The sequence below is a fragment of the Pristiophorus japonicus genome, chromosome 18, assembly GCF_044704955.1.
Source record: "Pristiophorus japonicus isolate sPriJap1 chromosome 18, sPriJap1.hap1, whole genome shotgun sequence".
Taxonomy (NCBI): domain Eukaryota; kingdom Metazoa; phylum Chordata; class Chondrichthyes; family Pristiophoridae; genus Pristiophorus; species Pristiophorus japonicus.
The window spans coordinates 6,738,058-6,755,080 of NC_091994.1; the positions used below are offsets into that span (position 1 = coordinate 6,738,058).

Consider the following 17,023-nt stretch of genomic DNA (forward strand, 5'->3'; position numbering starts at 1 on the left):
GGTGGCTCTACAGTCCAATATGAGAACCACAGTCCCTGTCACAGGTGGGACAGACAGTGGTTGAGGGAGGGGGAGGGTGGGACTGGTTTGCCGCAAGCTCCTTCCGCTGCCTGCGCTTGATTTCTGCATGCTCTCGGCGATGAGACTCGAGGTACTCAGCGCCCTCCCGGATGCACTTCCTCCACTTAGGGCGGTCTTTGGCCAGGGACTCCCAGGTTGGATCAGGTTATTGATGGATCTGAAGCAAAAGTGGGTAAATGGAGTTAAGGAACAGGTAAGTCAGAATCTAATTAAATGGTGGGACATGAACAAGGGGCTGCATGGCCTCCTCCTGTATGGACAACGTGTGACATTAATCAACTGAACCATGCTACTCTCTCTCTCTCTCTCTCTCTCTTGCTCTCTCGCAGGTGGAACAGCAGTGCTTGGGGTTCAAGCTGAAGAAGGAAGTTGATCCTGTTATGATCAGCTTGTACTACGAGAGTCTCTGTCAAGCATGTCGTTACTTTCTCGCATTACAACTTTTCCCCACCTGGCTGATGCTGAACGACATAATGAACGTCACACTTGTCCCGTATGGGAATGCTCTGGTAAAGTACAACACTTATGGCAGCCAGGCTAAGGAAGGTTTAGGGAGTGGCGTGAGATGGGCAGGCTGGGTGAGGAGATCGGGGTGGGCAGGGGTGACGGGAGGTCAGGGTCATGTGGCTGTTCCAATAATTTGCAATTTCAGTTTCTGCAGAATCTAAATTCAACACCATCCAGGTCAAAGCAGCCGCTTGATCGGCCCCCCATCCACCACCGTAAACACTCACTCCCTCCACCACCGGCGCACCGTGGCTGCAGTGTGTACCATCTACAAGATGCACTGCAGCAACTCGCCAAGGCTTCTTCGGCAGCACCTCCCAAACCCGCGACCTCCACCACCTAGAAGGTCAAGGGCAGCAGGCGCATGGGAACACCACCACCTCCACGTTCCCCCTCCCCACCAAGTCACACTCCATCCTGACTTGGAAATATATCGGCCGTTCCTTCATCGTTGCCGGGTCAAAATCCAGTAACTCCCTGACAGCACTGTGGGAGCACCTTCACCACACGGGACTGCAGCGATTCAAGGCGGCGGCTCACTACCACCTTCTCAAGGGGCAATTAGGGATTGGGCAATAAATGCCGGCCTTGCCAGCGACACCCACGTCCCCTGAATGAATAAAAAAAGCTACGTGGAGACTGGAGAAACAGGTTTTTCTCCTTCGAGCGGGGAAGGTTAAAGGGAGATTTGATAGTTGATCAAAATTATCCCATGAGTGAAGAAAGAAAACATTGTTAAAAAAGAATGAGGAAGGCTCGAGTTCAGGAGAAATTGTGCCTCAACCAGTCCCTGTGATGAAACTGTGTCTAGTCCAATCACTCTCCTCATTCTCTCTCACTAACCGTTTCTGCAAACACAGATGATTGTCTTTCTCTATTCATGCTTCATAAATTTAGAAACCTCAAATCTTCTTTGCCTTCTCTGCTCCAATGGAGACCGTTAAAATATCTCGCGTCTCTTCATTACTAATCCACTTGGTGCGCGCTCAGGTGAGGAAAGCCTCCCTTTTTCTTTCAGACAATGTAACTTGGAGAATGTGTGACTTGGAGGGGAACGTGGAGCTGATAGTGTTCCCATGCACCTCCCTTGTCCTTGTAGGTGATAGAGGTCATGGTTTGGGAGGTGCTGCCAAAGAAGCCTTGGCGAGTTGCTCACTGCATCTTGTAGACGGTACATTATGCAGCCATCGTGTGCTGGTGTCCTGTGTCCTTTATCCCTGCTACTATGTTACTCCCAACCCCATGAGCCCTTATCTTGTGTAATAACCTTTTATGTGGCACCTTATTGAATGCCTTTTGTAAATCCAAATATACTACATCCACTGGTTCCCCTTTATCTATTCTGCTAGTTACATCCTCAAAAAAACTCAAATAAATTTGTCTCATACGATTTCCCTTTCCCATGTTGACTCTGCCCGGTCATGTTATGATTTTCTAAGTGCTCTATTTTCCTGACGACTGATGTCAAGCTAACTGCCCTGTTTTCTCTCTCCCTCCTTTCTTGAATAGCGGTGTTATTTTTGCTACTTTCCAATCTGCTGGGACCTCTCTAGAATCTAGGGAATTTTGGAAGATCAAAAACATTGCACTATCTTTGCAGACACACCTTTTAGGACCCTAGGATGTAGGCCGTTCAGTCCAGGGGATATGCCAGCTTTTGGTCCCATTAGTTTCTCTAGTACTTTTTCTCTACTTATATTAATTGCGTTAAGTTCCTCACCCTCATTAGACCCTTACTTCCCCATCATTTGGGGTATTTTTTGTGCCTTCTACTGTGAAGACAGAGGCAAAATATTTGTTTAACATTTCTGCCATCTCCTTATTCCCCATAATTTCTCCTGTCTCAGCCTCTAAGGGGCCAACATTTACTTTTGCTACTCATACTGGTAGAAAGTCTTACACTCTGTTTTTATATTTCTTGCCAGTTTTTTCTCTCATTCTATTTTTTCCCTTTTTTCAGTTTTTTGGTCGTCCTTTGCTGGTTTCTGAAACTCTCCCAATCCTCAGGCTTGCTGCTATTCTTCGTAACATTATAAGCTTCTTCTTTCAATCTAATGCTATCCTTAACTTCTTTAGTTAACCAGGAATGGATCACTTCTCCTCCCCCTTGGATGGCCCCTTGTACCATGGTGCCGTGGTCAGTTTGCCCATCCTCCCTGCAGTCCTTTTCCTCATCCAGACAGGCAGCAAGTACCTCGTACCTGTTGGACAAGGTCAAAGGCCGAGGCTCCTCATCGCTATATCATGGGCCTCCATACCTTCCTGACTTGCAGTCACACCCTCTTGTCCCTGACCATTGACTAACTCTAGGGTACTACTTAATCTAAAGGGTGTGACTGCCTCCTGGAGCAAAGTGTCCGGGTAACTATCCCCCTCCCTGATGCATTGCAATATCTGCAGCTCGTACTCCAGCTCAACAACTCAGCCGAAGTTCCTTAAGCTGCAGACATTTACTGCAGATGTGTTTGCTCGGGATCGCGATGCTCTCCACAAACTCCCACCTGCTGCAGTTACCACACACCACCTGCCCTGCCATCCCTAACCTTGTTTTATTTATTAATTAATTAATTAAAGCTTTTATTCAATCGATATTTTAGTTTTATTGTTTGATTATTTTATCTAGTTTGTTAGTAATTTAATAAGTACCAGCAATTTACAGTATCTCAGCTCTTAATTTAACCCCCTTCCCTAACTTAGAGCAAAAAAAAAAGCTGTAATAGTCACCAAACAATCACCTGCCTGCTCTCCTGTGACATTATGCTTTGATTTTTGTTGTTTTTTGAATCGGAGCCTTGGCGTTATGACTGCGTTAATTCAGGCGCGCTCTCAGACCTCCCTCCATGTAAACTCTCCAACACATATTCACGGCCACCCGCTCGACCTTGCCATCTCTTGAGGCCTTGCTACTCCCATCATGTCAATCACAGATGAGGCCATCTCTGACCACTTCCTCGTATCGCTCTCCACCCACATCCTCCTTTTCCCCCCCCCACTTCCCCCTCCATCCCCCACTTCTGTGCCTGCCCCGAAAAACACTTCCTCCCAACTCTCTCCCAACTGCATTTATGAACTCCCAAATTTGGCCGTCCATTCACCACGACACGATCTACTCAACCCCACCCTCACTGCCACCTTTGATAAACCTAGTCCTATTCAAACTATCACTCTCTCTCCCCCTGGCACGGCCCTCATCATTGCTCCCTTCAGTCCAAGGGACGCAGACCTGAATGGATGTGGCGGACACCTGGTTTAGCCATTCACTGCCAGATCTGCTGAACCACGCAAAGCGCTATCGGGTCCTGCTCTCCTCTGCCAGAATCGCTCACTATTCCAGAATCATTCTGGAATGCAAAGATAAACCCTGGCTTCTATTCTCCAATGCTTAAAGCCCTCTCCTCTGTCTCCTCTTCCACTGCTTAAAGCCCTCTCCTCTATCTCCTCTTCCACTGCTTAAAGCCCTCTCCTCTATCTCCTCTTCCACTGCTTAAAGCCCTCTCCTCTATCTCCTCTTCCACTGCTTAAACCCCTCTACTCTATCTCCTCTTCCACTGCTTAAAGCCCTCTCCTCTATCTCCTCTTCCACTGCTTAAACCCCTCTCCTCTATCTCCTCTTCCACTGCTTAAAGCCCTCTCCTCTATCTCCTCTTCCACTGCTTAAACCCTTCACCTCTATCTCTTCTTCCACTGCTTAAAGCCCTCTCACCTGTCTCCTCCATGCTCACCTCCAACAACAAGTGTGAGCTCTCTAAGATTGAGACCATCCGTTCGGCCCCCTCTGACTCTTCCCTTCCTTCCCCCATGCCCACTGGGACAAACTTCCTGTAAGGTTGCTCCCTGCCCTTGCCCTGACCTCACATCTTTCTCCAGTTTCTCTCTGATGTTCCCCTCATGACCTCGCCATGCTTATCTTGTTCACGAGACCCACTTGCTGCTCCCTTGACCCTATTCCCGCCAAACTGCTGACTAGCTCTCATGTTAGCCGACATTGTTAACGGTTCTCCCTCCTTGGGTACTGTGCCCCCTCTCCCCCAATTCTGCTGTCATCACCCCTCTCCACGAAAAAAACAACCTTTGACCCCTCTGTCCTTCTAAGCTATCACCCCATCTCCAACCTCCCTTTCCTCTCGAATCCTTGAACATGTTGTCACCTCCCAAATCCGTGTCCTTCTTTCCCACAGCTCCACATTTGAATCCCTCCAATCCGGTTTCCGTGCCTCCTACAGTACTGAAACGACTCTCATCAAAGTCACAAATGAAATCCTATGTGACAGTGGTAAACTATCCCTCCTCGTCCTTCTCGACCTGTCTGCAGCCTTTGACACGGTTGACCACTCTATCCTCCTCCAACGCCTCTCCACCATCGTCCAGCTGGGTGGGACTGCACTCGCCTGCTTCCATTCTCATCCCTCTCATTGTAGCCCGAGGATCACCTGCAATGGCTTCTCTTCCCCACCCCGCATCGTTACCTCTGGTGTCCCCCAAGGGTCTATCCTTGGCCCCCTCCTATTTCTCATCTACATGTCGCCCCTTGGTGACATCATCTGAAAACACAGCGTCAGTTTCCACATGTACGCTGCCGACACCCAGCTCTACCTCACCCCCACTTCTCCCGACCCCTCCACGGTCTCTAAATTGTCAGGCTGCTTGTCCGACCTCCAGTTCTGGATGAGCAAAAATTTTCTCCAATTAAATATTGGGAAGACCGGAGCCATTGTTTTCGGTCCCAGCCACTGACTCCATCCCTCTCCCCAACTCCTGTCTGAGGCTGAACCAGACTGTTTGCAACCTTGGTGTCATATTTGACCCTAAAATGAGCTTCCGATCACATATCCACAGCATAACTAAGACCGCCTATTTCCACCTCCGTAACATTGCTTGTCTCCGTCCTTGCCTCAGCTCATCCACTGCTGAAGCCCTCATCCGTGCCTTTGTTACATTGAGACTGGACTATTCCAACACACTCCTGGCTACCCTCCGTAAACTTGAGGCTATCCAAAACTCGGCAGTCTGGGTCCTAACTCTCACCAAGTCCCGCTCACCCATCACCCCCTGTGCTCGCTGACTTTACATTGACTCCCAGTTAAACAACGCCTCGATTTCAAAATTCTCATCCTTGTTTTCAAATCCCTCCATGGCCTCATTCCTACCTATCTTTCTCTAATCTCCTTCAGCCCCACAACTCCCCGAGATGTCTGCACTCCTCTAATTCTGCCTTCTTGAGCATCCCTGATTATAATCGCTCAACCATTGGTGGCCGTGCCTTCTGTTGCCGAGGCCCCAAGCTCTGGAATTCCCTCCCTAAACCTCACTGCCTCTCTACCTCTCTTTCCTCCTTTAAGACGCTCCTTAAAACCTACCTCTTTGACCAAGCTTTTGGTCACCTGTCTCAATATCTCCATATGTGACTTTGTGGCAAATATTTAGTCTTGCAATACTCCTGTGATGCGCCTTGGGTCATTTTACGATGTTGAAGACGCAATATAAATACGTGGTTGTGGTTGGAGCTGCACTCATCCAGGCAAGTGGAGAGTATTCCGTCACACTCCTGACTTGTGCCTTGTAGATGGGGGAAAGGCTTTGGGGAGTCAGGAGGTGAGACACTCGCCGCAGAATACCCAGCCTCTGACCCGCTCTTGTAGCCACAGTATTTATGTGGCTGGTCCAGTTAAGTTTCTGGTCAATGGTGACCCCCAGGATGTTGATGGTAACCCCGTTGAATGTCAAGGGGAAGTGGCTAGATGATCTCTTATTGGAGATGGTCGTCGCCTGGCACTTGAGCGGCAAGTAACATTCACGCCACACATCAGCCCAAGTCTGAATCACATTCAGGTTTTGCTGAATGTGGGCACGGACTCCTTCATTAACCGAGGAGTTGTGAATGGAACTGAGCACTGTGCAATGATCTGAAAACTTCCCTACTTCTGACCTCATGATCGAGGGAAGGTCATTGATGAAGCAGCTGAAGATGGTTGGGCCTAAGACACTGCCCTGAGGAACCCCTGCAGCGATGTCCTGGGGATGTGATGCTTGACCTCCAACAACCACAGCCATCTTCCTTTGTGCTCGGTAAACCAGTCCCGCCCTCCCTTTCCCTCAACGACTATCTGCCCCACCTGTGGCAGGGACTGTGGCTCACGTATTGGACTGTTCAGCCACCTAAGGACTCATTTTTAGAGTGGAAGCAAGTCTTTCTTGGTTCCGAGGGACTGCCCATGATGATGAAGACAGAAACCATTCAATCAGGCCAATACAGAAACCGATGGAAGCAACTTGCGACATGCAAAGTTCGATTCTCTGAAAGTGAGGAGAAGTGGCCAACCACAATAGCCCTGTTCTTGGTTTCTGTGATGTATTGCTGATTTGCAGAATGTTGAGGAGTCGTTCGGAGCTGAGGGACTAATGCTGGACTCAGACGAGCGCATTGACATGCGTCACTACACAGCATCACATGTTGAACCTACAAATGCCACTTCTGCATTTCTGTTCACGGGATTTTTTAGCTCTATTTCTGAGGTGAATTTTTGCTAAATCTCAAAGCCTTTTCTCGACTGGCCAGTCAACTGTTCTTTTCTAAATGGTGAGGGACTAGGAACTGGGGGAAGCAGAGCGATTTGGGAGTCCATTGCTCGAATCACCAAATGCTGGTGGGCAGGTACAACCAATCAAAACCGCTAATGGAATGTTAGCCTTTATCTCGGGGGCTGGAATATAGAGAGGAGGAAGTGATTCTCCCAGTGCCCCCCCCCCCTTTGCCTCTCCCAGTGCCCCACCCCCTGCCTTTCCCAGTGGCCCCCGACGCCTCTCCCAGTGGCTCCCCCTCCCTCCACCTCTCCCAGTGGCTCCCCCTCCCTCCACCTCTCCCAGTGGTGCCCCCCCGCCTTTCCCAGTGGCTCCGCCCCCCCGCCTTTCCCAGTGGTGCCCCCCCCCCGCCTTTCCCAGTGGCTCCGACCCCCCACCTCTCCCAGTGACTCTCCCTCCCCCCCACCTCTCCCAGTGGTGCCCCCCGGCCCAGCCTCCGCGACATTTCGGGAATGAATTGGCATTTTCCAAGCCCAACTTTCTGCCTCCACAACCAACCTGGTTTGACAAAATGAGCAGCTGATGTTGAGATGCGGTTAAAAGTTTTTCCATAACTTTTATTCAGTGACCGAGCTTTCGAGCAGCACTGAAATGGGTCTAAGCCAGGCTGGAGGGGGGCAGGCTGCCGTGGTCCCTGTTAATTCTTTAATAATTTGTTGCCATCTCTTGTAGGAGAAAAATGAAAGTGGCAAGTGGGTTTTCGACTGTCAACACGGCGAGCAGGAATGTACCGGAAACATGATTGAGGTAAGTACGACATCTGAGCACAACCTTCACATCTAATATCCTTGAGAATTCTATCCAAAGTCGCTTTCTTTAACATCCTCTTCACCCGCCCAGGTTTCCCATGTGATTAAATTAGATTTGACTCTAACCTAAGCCCATCCCTTGTATTTCCCTTTTTTCTTTGCCTGCCTTGGCTTCCTCCGACAGGCCCATCGAGGCACTCGTCGCTACTCCCTTATGAGCAACATCCCGAACACCTCATCCTACTCTCTTGCCGACCTTCCTGCCCAGCGTACCTGCTGGGAGCTAATCTTTCCAACCTCCTTTCTAGCCAACTCAGCCCTCCCAGGGCGGAGCCTGTGACTGCCAATCGATCAATTATCATTGCCCCTCTCCGCATCTCCCTCTACTGCTCACCCGAAGTACCACCACAAGTTTCTCACTGAGATCCTCACTGCTCTCCTTGCTCCGCCTCTGCACCGATTCTGTGAACTGAGACTTGAACTTTACATTTAGTGAGTTGAGAATATTAACGTACCTCGATAGCCTGTTCCAAAACCTTCACCCCTCCTCCCTCCGACCCAGCCCTCTCCCTCCACCCCGCTCCCCTCCCTCCCCTCCGACCGGCCCTCTCCCTCCACCCCGCTCCCCTCCAACTGGCCCTCTCCCCCCTGCCCCCACCCCCCCCCTCCATCCGGCCCTCTCCCTCCACCCTGCTCCCCTCCGACCGGTCCTCTTCCTCCAACATGCTCACGTTCCTGACCGGCCATGGGTTGACCCGTGACGCAGGAGTCCTGCAATCGCTGCTGGACCGTGTGATGATTGAATTATTGCTGTAAGTGCTTCTCTTTGTTGATGTTGATGTTGATTGACAGACCTGCCTGATGCACACCCTCCAGGACGCCGACCGGTATTTCCCGATTATTTTCTGCATGGAATTGGCAGCTGATGTGATTGCTGCCGCTCAGTTGGTGAGTACCCGAGCAATGCCGACACGGTTAGACACGGGCAGGGTACCGTGCTGGCATGCTGGGAGAGCTCCCTGCTGCTGCACCTTGATATAAGAGCAGTGCGGCACTCCCTCAGTACTGCCCCTCCGACAGTGCGGCGCTCCCTCAGTGCTGCCCCTCCGACAGTGCGGCGTTCCCTCAGTACTGCCCCTCCGACAGTGAGGCGCTCCCTCAGTGCCGCCCCTCCGACAGTGCGGTGTTCCCTCAGTGCCGCCCCTCCGACAGTGCGGCGCTCCCTCAGTACTGCCCCTCCGACAGTGCGGCGCTCCCTCAGTACTGCCCCTCCGACAATGCGGCGCTCCCTCAGTACTGTCCCTCCGACAGTGCGGCGTTCCCTCAGTACTGCCCCTCCGACAGTGCAGCGCTCCCTCGGTGCTGCCCCTCCGACAGTGCGGTGTTCCCTCAGTGCCGCCCCTCCGACAGTGCGGCGCTCCCTCAGTACTGCCCCTCCGACAGTGCGGCGCTCCCTCAGTACTGCCCCTCCGACAATGCGGCGCTCCCTCAGTACTGCCCCTCCGACAGTGCGGCGTTCCCTCAGTACTGCCCCTCCGACAGTGCGGCGCTCCCTCAGTACTGTCCCTCCGACAGTGCGGCGTTCCCTCAGTACAGCCCCTCCGACAGTGCGGCGTTCCCTCAGTACTGCCCCTCCGACAGTGCGGCGCTCCCTCAGTACAGCCCCTCCGACAGTGCGGCGCTCCCTCAGTACTGTCCCTCCGACAGTGCGGCGTTCCCTCAGTGCCGCCCCTCCGACAGTGCGGCGCTCCCTCAGTACCGCCCCTCCGACAGTGCGGCGCTCCCTCAGTACTGCCCCTCCGACAGTGCAGCGCTCCCTCAGTACTGTCCCTCCGACAGTGCAGCGCTCCCTCAGTACTGCCCCTCCGACAGTGCGGCACTCCCTCGGTACTGTCCCTCAGTACTGACCCTCCGACAGTGCGGCGTTCCCTCAGTACCGCCCCTCCGACAGTGCGGCACTCCCTCAGTACTGACCCTCCGACAGTGCGGCGCTCCCTCAGTACTACATTGAAGTGTTGTCTGAGATTATGGGTTGGAGTGTTCGAGTGGGAGTTTCACCCACAAGATCTCTGTCGGGTGAGAGCTAACTTGAAAGGTCATCAACCTGATACATTAACTCTGTTTCTCTCTCCACAGCTGTTGCCTGACCTGCTGGGTATTTGCAGCATTTTCTGTTTTTATTATTGAAAGTCTTGGGTGCAGGAGATAGGAAACATGGGTGAGGGATGGACTAAATGGGGATAGATTTGGCTATTTTATCTTTTTTTGAAGGCCTGTGAAGGAGAGATAGCGAATTGAAGTGGTTATGCGGAAGAAGCAGAACGGTCTCGAACTGCTAATTCCATTGTATTTTTATCAGGAGTCCAGCGTCGAGATGAAGATACATGCTGGGTAACAGTTGGACAAGATCCCAGACAATGAAGCGATTGGAAAACTCGGAGTAGTGGCTTGAAATAAGAGAGCTGGAAGCTTGTCATGGCGTTGATGGGGAATGCCGGCTTGGTATGGGAGGTTGGGAGTCACTGTGCAGATTTCTAGATGAACATTAGCAGAAGAGTACAGGCATGAAGGGCTGAATGGTCTGCGTTTATGATCCTATGAAGAGGTACGGTGTTTGGGCGGGGCTGGAAAAGGTCAAGGGGCGATTTTAACTGCACGCTGGCGGTGAATTTCCCGAGGTTACTCTGGGAGCTCATGTTCTGAATTCCAAGATGCTGTACTGACTGGCAGCAAGGGCCTTGGCCAAATCCAACTGTGCCCATCTATACTGACTGGCAGCAAGGGCCTTGGCCCAAGCTATGGTCCATCTATACTGACCGGCAGCAAGGACCTTGGCCAAATCCAGCTGTGTCCATCTATACTGACCAGTAGCAAATGCCTTGGCCAAATCCAGCCGTGTCCATCTATAATGACTGGCTTCAAGGGCCTTGGCCAAATCCAGCTGTGTCCATCTATACTGACCTGCAGCAAGGACCTTGGCCAAAGCCAGTTGTGTCCATCTATACTGACACACACAAGAGTAGGCCACTCAGGTGCATGATGATCTCTGGTCCAGACTGCAATTCTAACTGGTGGCCTGAGGTGGGAAAACCGCTGTGGGTTCAGAAGGAGCGAGAGATGTTCAGCCTCCCGCCCCCACCCTCAACCCGCTCGACTATATTTCTTCCTCCCTCAAGATGTTTGGTGACTAGTTTCAACTTCCTCCTCGGTTCTGCATCAAAGGTTTTGGTCACGGTGCTTCCCCTTTCATCCAGAACATCTGTGTGTTGAGCTTCTCGATTGTCACCGCTGCCTCCTGAACCCATACCGCATCAACCAGTGCCAGAGCTGGTGCTACTCTTGGGTTGGTTAATGCAGTGTGAGCAGCAGAAGTTAGTGCCTGGAACTTATCTGCACCCGCTGTCTGAGAACGGAGCCTTGTTTATTAACCCCGCACCTCCCCCCCCCTGCAACAGCACGCTTGGTGCAAGAGGAAACCTGTGCACCTTGTCGAGACAGCTGGCATACTCTTAGTTTCACGCTTAGTTTCGAAGTTAATCTCTGCTGTTTGATCTCTGCAGTGCCTCCAGATTTATGAGCCCAAAGTCCCCTGGACCAACATTGAAAGCTGCATAACCGGCGACCTGGGGAACAAACTGATGCACCAGAACGCAGAACTAACCCGGGCACTCAACCCACCACATGACTATGTTCCCTGGATCCTAGTCAATGGGGTAAGATGGAAAGATGCTATGCTCAGCAAAGCAGCATATCTGCCCTGCGCATTCGCTCCTCCGGACCTAGAATTGTACTTTGATTATAAGGACATAAGGACATAAGGAATAGGAGCAGGAGTAGGCCATACGGCCCCTCGAGCCTGCTCCGCCATTTAATACCATCATGGCTGATCCGATCATGGACTCAGGTCCACTTCCCCGCCTGCTCCCCATAACCCCTTATCCTCTTATCATTTAAGAAACCGTCTATTTCTGTCTTAAATTTATTCAATGTCCCGGCTTCCACAGCTCTCTGAGGCAGCGAATTTCACAGATTTACAACCCTCTGAGAAGTCTAAATATAACTATATTTTGACTGTAAGGTCTAAATATAACATTTTTGCGCTGAAGTTCTTTTTGAGAAGTCTAAAGGATTAGAAAAATAATTCTCTCTCTTTTAACCATTTCTGCTGTGACGTTCAAATGCCGGTTTATTTTACAGAAACACACCGACGATTTAGAGAACGAGGCTATGAATTCGCTCTTTAACCTAGTTTGTAAAACCTATTCGGTAAGTGACCACCGATCTACTGCTTCTTGCAATTTACTCAGTTTTGAGGTGTCTGGAAGAAATGCTGTCCCTCGTGACAATCTCGCAAATGGTGCAAACATTGTAAGTCTCGCCCAAGAAATCGCCTGCTTTTCACGAACTTGCTCAGCCTTACATCCTCCATGTAAAGCCACGAGGTGGACACCGAGAATTGTGGGCTGATTTCTGCTCATCCTGGCTGCCGCAGTATGGTTTTGACTTGTTTCTACCAGTTTAAGACCAGTGATATACTGTACAAAAGCAAGGAAGTGATGATGAACCTGTACAAAACACTGGTTCGGCCCCAACTGGAGCATTGTGTCCAATTCTGGGCCCCGCACTTTAGGAAGGATGTGAAGGCCTTAGAGAGGGAGCAGAAAAGATTGACCAGAATGGTTCCAGGGATGAGGGACTTCAGTTAGGTAGACCGGAGAAGCTGGGGTTGTTCTCCTTGGAGCAGAGATGGCTGAGAGGAGATTTGTTCTGAATCGGGAGGGGTCTGGACAGAGTAGAGAGAGGGAAGCTGTTCCCATTGGGGGAAGGGTCGAGAACCCGAGGACACAGATTTAAGGCGATTGGCAGAAGAACCAAAGGCGATGCAAGAAAAAACTTCTTTACACAGCGAGTGGTTAGGATCTGGAATGCGCTCAATCTTATCTTTCAAAAGGGAATTGGTTAGGTATCTAAGAAAAAAAAATGTACAGGACTTACAGGGAAAGGGGTGGGCAGGGGAGTGGGACTAGTGCAGAGTCGGGATGGGCCAAATGGTCCCCTTTTGTGCTGTAACCTTTCTATGATAACCAACAGTGATAATCTATATGTAACTGGTACTAACAGGAGTAATGCCCTGATATTCTACCTGTAACTAGCAATAATCCTATCACCTGCTGATATTAACCCTGGAACTATAGCCAGTATCACTGTGCACTGCACAAGGGTCCCTCGGGCTCGCACTCCATACTGTGACTAACAGCCCCGATCACACTCCCTATCTCCGGCTCCAGACTTTGGCTCTGGTTCTGTGTGAAGGTTTGACTCTGAACCAGGAGCCTCAGTCGGCCCATCTGCCCCTCTGTACCGCCGCACTTTGTGGAGTCAGCGGAGGCTAAATGGGCGATCCTTTAAAGGGACCGCTCCATTCATGTTGTTCCTGACCCCACATAGAAACATAGAAAATAGGTGCAGGAGTAGGCCATTCGGCCCTTCGAGCCTGCACCACCATTCAATATGATCATGGCTGGTCATGCAACTTCAGTACCCCATTCCTGCTTTCTCTCCATACCCCTTGATCCCTTTAGCCGTAAGGGCCACATCTAACTTCCTTTTGAATATATCTAACGAACTGGCCTCAACAACTTTCTGTGGTAGAGAATTCCACAGATTCACAATTCTCTGAGTGAAGCAGTTTCTCCTCATCTCTTGTCCTAAATGGCTTACCCCTTATCCTTCGACTGTGACCTCTGGTTTTGGACTTCCCCAACATCGGGAACATTCTTCCTGCATCTAACCTGTCCAGTCCTGTCAGAATGTTATACGTTTCTATGAGATCCCCTCTCATTCTTCTAAAATCCGGTGAATACACGCCCAGTCGATCCAGTCTTTCTTCATATGTCAGTCCTGTCATCCCGGGAATCAGTCTGGTGAACCTTTGCTGCACTCCCTCAATAGCAAGACTGTCCTTCCTCAGATTAGGAGACCAAAACTGTACACACAATCAACCCTCCCTCTGGCCACATACTCCGAGCGCCTGGAATTTCACCCACGCTGGAGCGTTTGCTCTGTGGAGGAACCACCGGATTTCCAGCCCCCATTTGGTGAGCCTGGCACTGACCCCAATGTTACTGAAACCGTTGGTTCTGATAAATTCATCCTTGGAATAAATTACCATTTGGGAAAGTGGTGGAATGGTAAGTCAATTATTGCTCTTGACACCAAGCTCTCCCAAATGTCTGATAGGTTGGTTGTGAACGATGTGTGATTTCAGTGTTGTAGCAGTGTTACAATCGATTAATAGAACATTGTTTTGTGTCACAGGGTGAGAAACCACAGGCCTGTACAAAAGCTGATGGAAGGAAATCGATCCCTAAATGCATGATCTAGTCCTGGCTATGCGGTGAAGCTGAAAGTACCAAGTGTCTCCGTGCACACTGGCTCCAACACGCTTACATTTTAACCACTGGGGGAACAAGAGCGCTTTCTAACAAACATTGCTGCCGTCACTCCCTGGGACTGGGGAGCTGCATTCTCTCAGCCCCATTGTAATACTGGATTAGTGAAATCTGTCTACACATCCATGGTGACACTTTGGAAATGAAAGGAAGATTTTTGATTCTTGCAGTGAATGCCAAAATACAAATCCTGGCCCAGCGAAGTTCTCGGGCCACTGCCACCAGCAATCCACACTTTCCCTTTAACAATCGCAGATCACGTTTTGTACCCTTTCTGTCCCAGTTACTTTAACTAACAATACAATGGCATATTCTTTAACTGAAATCTTTTCTATTTCTGCTGAAGTCAAATAAAATACACATTTGAAAAATGGCTCAAAGTCTAACTGTGTTTGGGATGTTCCCGTTAAATGGCTGTAAAATGTCCAACTTTGTTATCAACAATCGGGATTTTACTGATCACCGAGGAAGGTTGGAAACAGTTCATCACCGCCCCTGCACCGGAGCCCGACCACCTCACCCCGGACCCCGCCCTGAACCAGTTGACAATGCAAGAAAATTTGAGATGTTCAAGATAGCTTAGGCAGAAAGCAGTGACATTCAATTAATAAACAGTTACACCATTTGTGTGGACATTTTAATTTTTAAATGATTTTTAATATTGTAAACATCCCAATAGCTGCCGAAATAATGCAACACACACCTTAGATAAGACAATTGCCCAGATTATCCTTGAGACTTGCGCCATTGGAATAATAAATAAAGGCCTAGATTTTGCCGATGAAATAACGGCGCGTTTAATGCTCACTATTAATGTGTAAATACGCAGCAACTTGTGGCGAGGGAGCGATACCCCGTGAATTGCAAATTGCCACAAGTTGTTGGAGGATTTGTGCTGCCTCATGAGGCCCTCAACCTCCCCGTGAGTTTCAAGAAATTGTTGCATTAATTGCCAATTAAACTTGCAGAAAGTTTGGGCTGGCCCTTTTGATGAGCAGATTTTTGTTCCTGCAATGTCATTCAACCCTTCTAACCCACAAAGGGAACAATTGAAACTGGAGTTCAGTCCTGCAGGTAGTAAATTGTTCTTGGAGATTTTTTCAATTTAAAATGTAATTTTGTTTTTCCTGCTTCTCGCTTGCATCTCTCTTTTTCTCTCTCTCAAATCGATCTTTCTTTACTTCTCTTTCTGTACCTGATTTAACTCTAATTCACCCTCTTTGTTTCTCTGTTGTTCAATCTATTAATCTCATTGGCTAAGGCGATATACTGCTGATCCTATCGGTCACAAAGGTCCCAGATGCATGACAACGGAAGATGAGATAAGAAATTATATAATTGCATTTAAAATAAAAAGGAGAAATATTAAATAAACTAATCAATCTTAGAGGATAAAACCCCTGGCCCGGATGGATTGCATCCACGCATTTTAAAAGAATCCAGAGAAGAGATAACAGAGGCATTACTACACATATTTAATAATTCGTTAGAACAAGGTGTAGTGCCAGAGGACTGGCAGATGTCTAACATAATATCTATATTTAAGAAGAGAGATCGAGCACATCCAGTCAGTATAATGTCGGTGGCATGAAAAGTAATAAAACCAAAAATATAACACTGAATAGTCAGCATGGATTTCAAAAGGCAAATCTTGCTTGACCAAACTCATATAATTCTTTGAAGAGGTAACGGAGAGTAAACCGGGGTAATGCAGTAGTTGTAATTTAGCTAGATATCCATGCAGAGTCGGGGGACAAGTAGCAGAATGGATAGCTAAAGCTGGCTGGCTTTTTTTGTCGGCCGACTGCCAGGTCAGCCCAACAATTATGCCCTCGTGGGTGCCAGGCCACTGGCCCGGCCGAGACCCTGGAGGCCCAGTGGACCTAACTAAAGTAATGCCGAGCTCGCAACGGCTCATCACCTATAAGTGAAGGGGAGAGACATGATGATCACAAGCATTATGGCATCATCAACGCTACGCTGATGACTGAAGGCAGCAGACACTCCGTCCGCCCCCCAACTCTGCCCCTCTTATGACCAACTTCCGTCCCGCTCGAAAAAAAATGAGGAGCTGAATTTCGCAAGGTGGGCCGCCGCATCCATTGCGCCGGGCAAAACGCAAGAAAAACGGTAGGTGCAACTCCTATCCGCTGGGTAGCTATTCACAGTGGCAGATGGTGCGCAATTGTTTCCCGCAAGGATCAGCGCTGGGACCGTTGCTGCTCACAATTTATATTAACGATTTAGACTCTGGAATCAAAAACACAGCTACTAAGTTTGGGGCAAACACCAAATTGCAGAGGATAGTCAACACTGAGGATGACTGCAACAAATTACAAGAATCGTAGAATCAGACATTTACAGCACAGAAGGAGGCCATTTTGGCCGACAAAGAGCCATCCAGCCTAATTCCACTTTCCATCTCTTGGTCGGTAGCCCTGCAGCTTACGGCACTTAAAGTGCACATCCAAGTATGTTTAAAATGTGAGGGTTTCTGCCTCTACCACCCTTTCAGGCAGTGAGTTCCAGTCCCCCACCACCCTCTGGGTGAAGAAATTTCCCCTCATACCTCCTCTAAACCTGTCTCCAATTACTTTAAATCTATAAACCCCTCTGCCAAGGGAAACATATCCTTCCTATCCACTCTATCCAGGC

General features: G+C 49.5%; 1 protein-coding gene across 1 annotated transcript in view; it reads left to right on the forward strand.

Moving 5' to 3' along the window:
* The window catches only part of ifi30a (IFI30 lysosomal thiol reductase a), an 18,705-nt gene extending 3,966 nt beyond the window's left edge, over positions 1-14,739 (forward strand). Inside the window, exons 2-7 of the mRNA XM_070860793.1 lie at positions 411-590; positions 7,840-7,914; positions 8,769-8,864; positions 11,477-11,629; positions 12,114-12,182; positions 14,235-14,739. Of these exons, the coding sequence (XP_070716894.1) occupies positions 411-590; positions 7,840-7,914; positions 8,769-8,864; positions 11,477-11,629; positions 12,114-12,182; positions 14,235-14,300 (639 nt within the window). The 3' untranslated portion in view covers positions 14,301-14,739. The remainder of the gene's footprint in view (positions 1-410; positions 591-7,839; positions 7,915-8,768; positions 8,865-11,476; positions 11,630-12,113; positions 12,183-14,234) is intronic.
* The last annotated feature ends 2,284 nt before the right edge of the window (positions 14,740-17,023 follow it).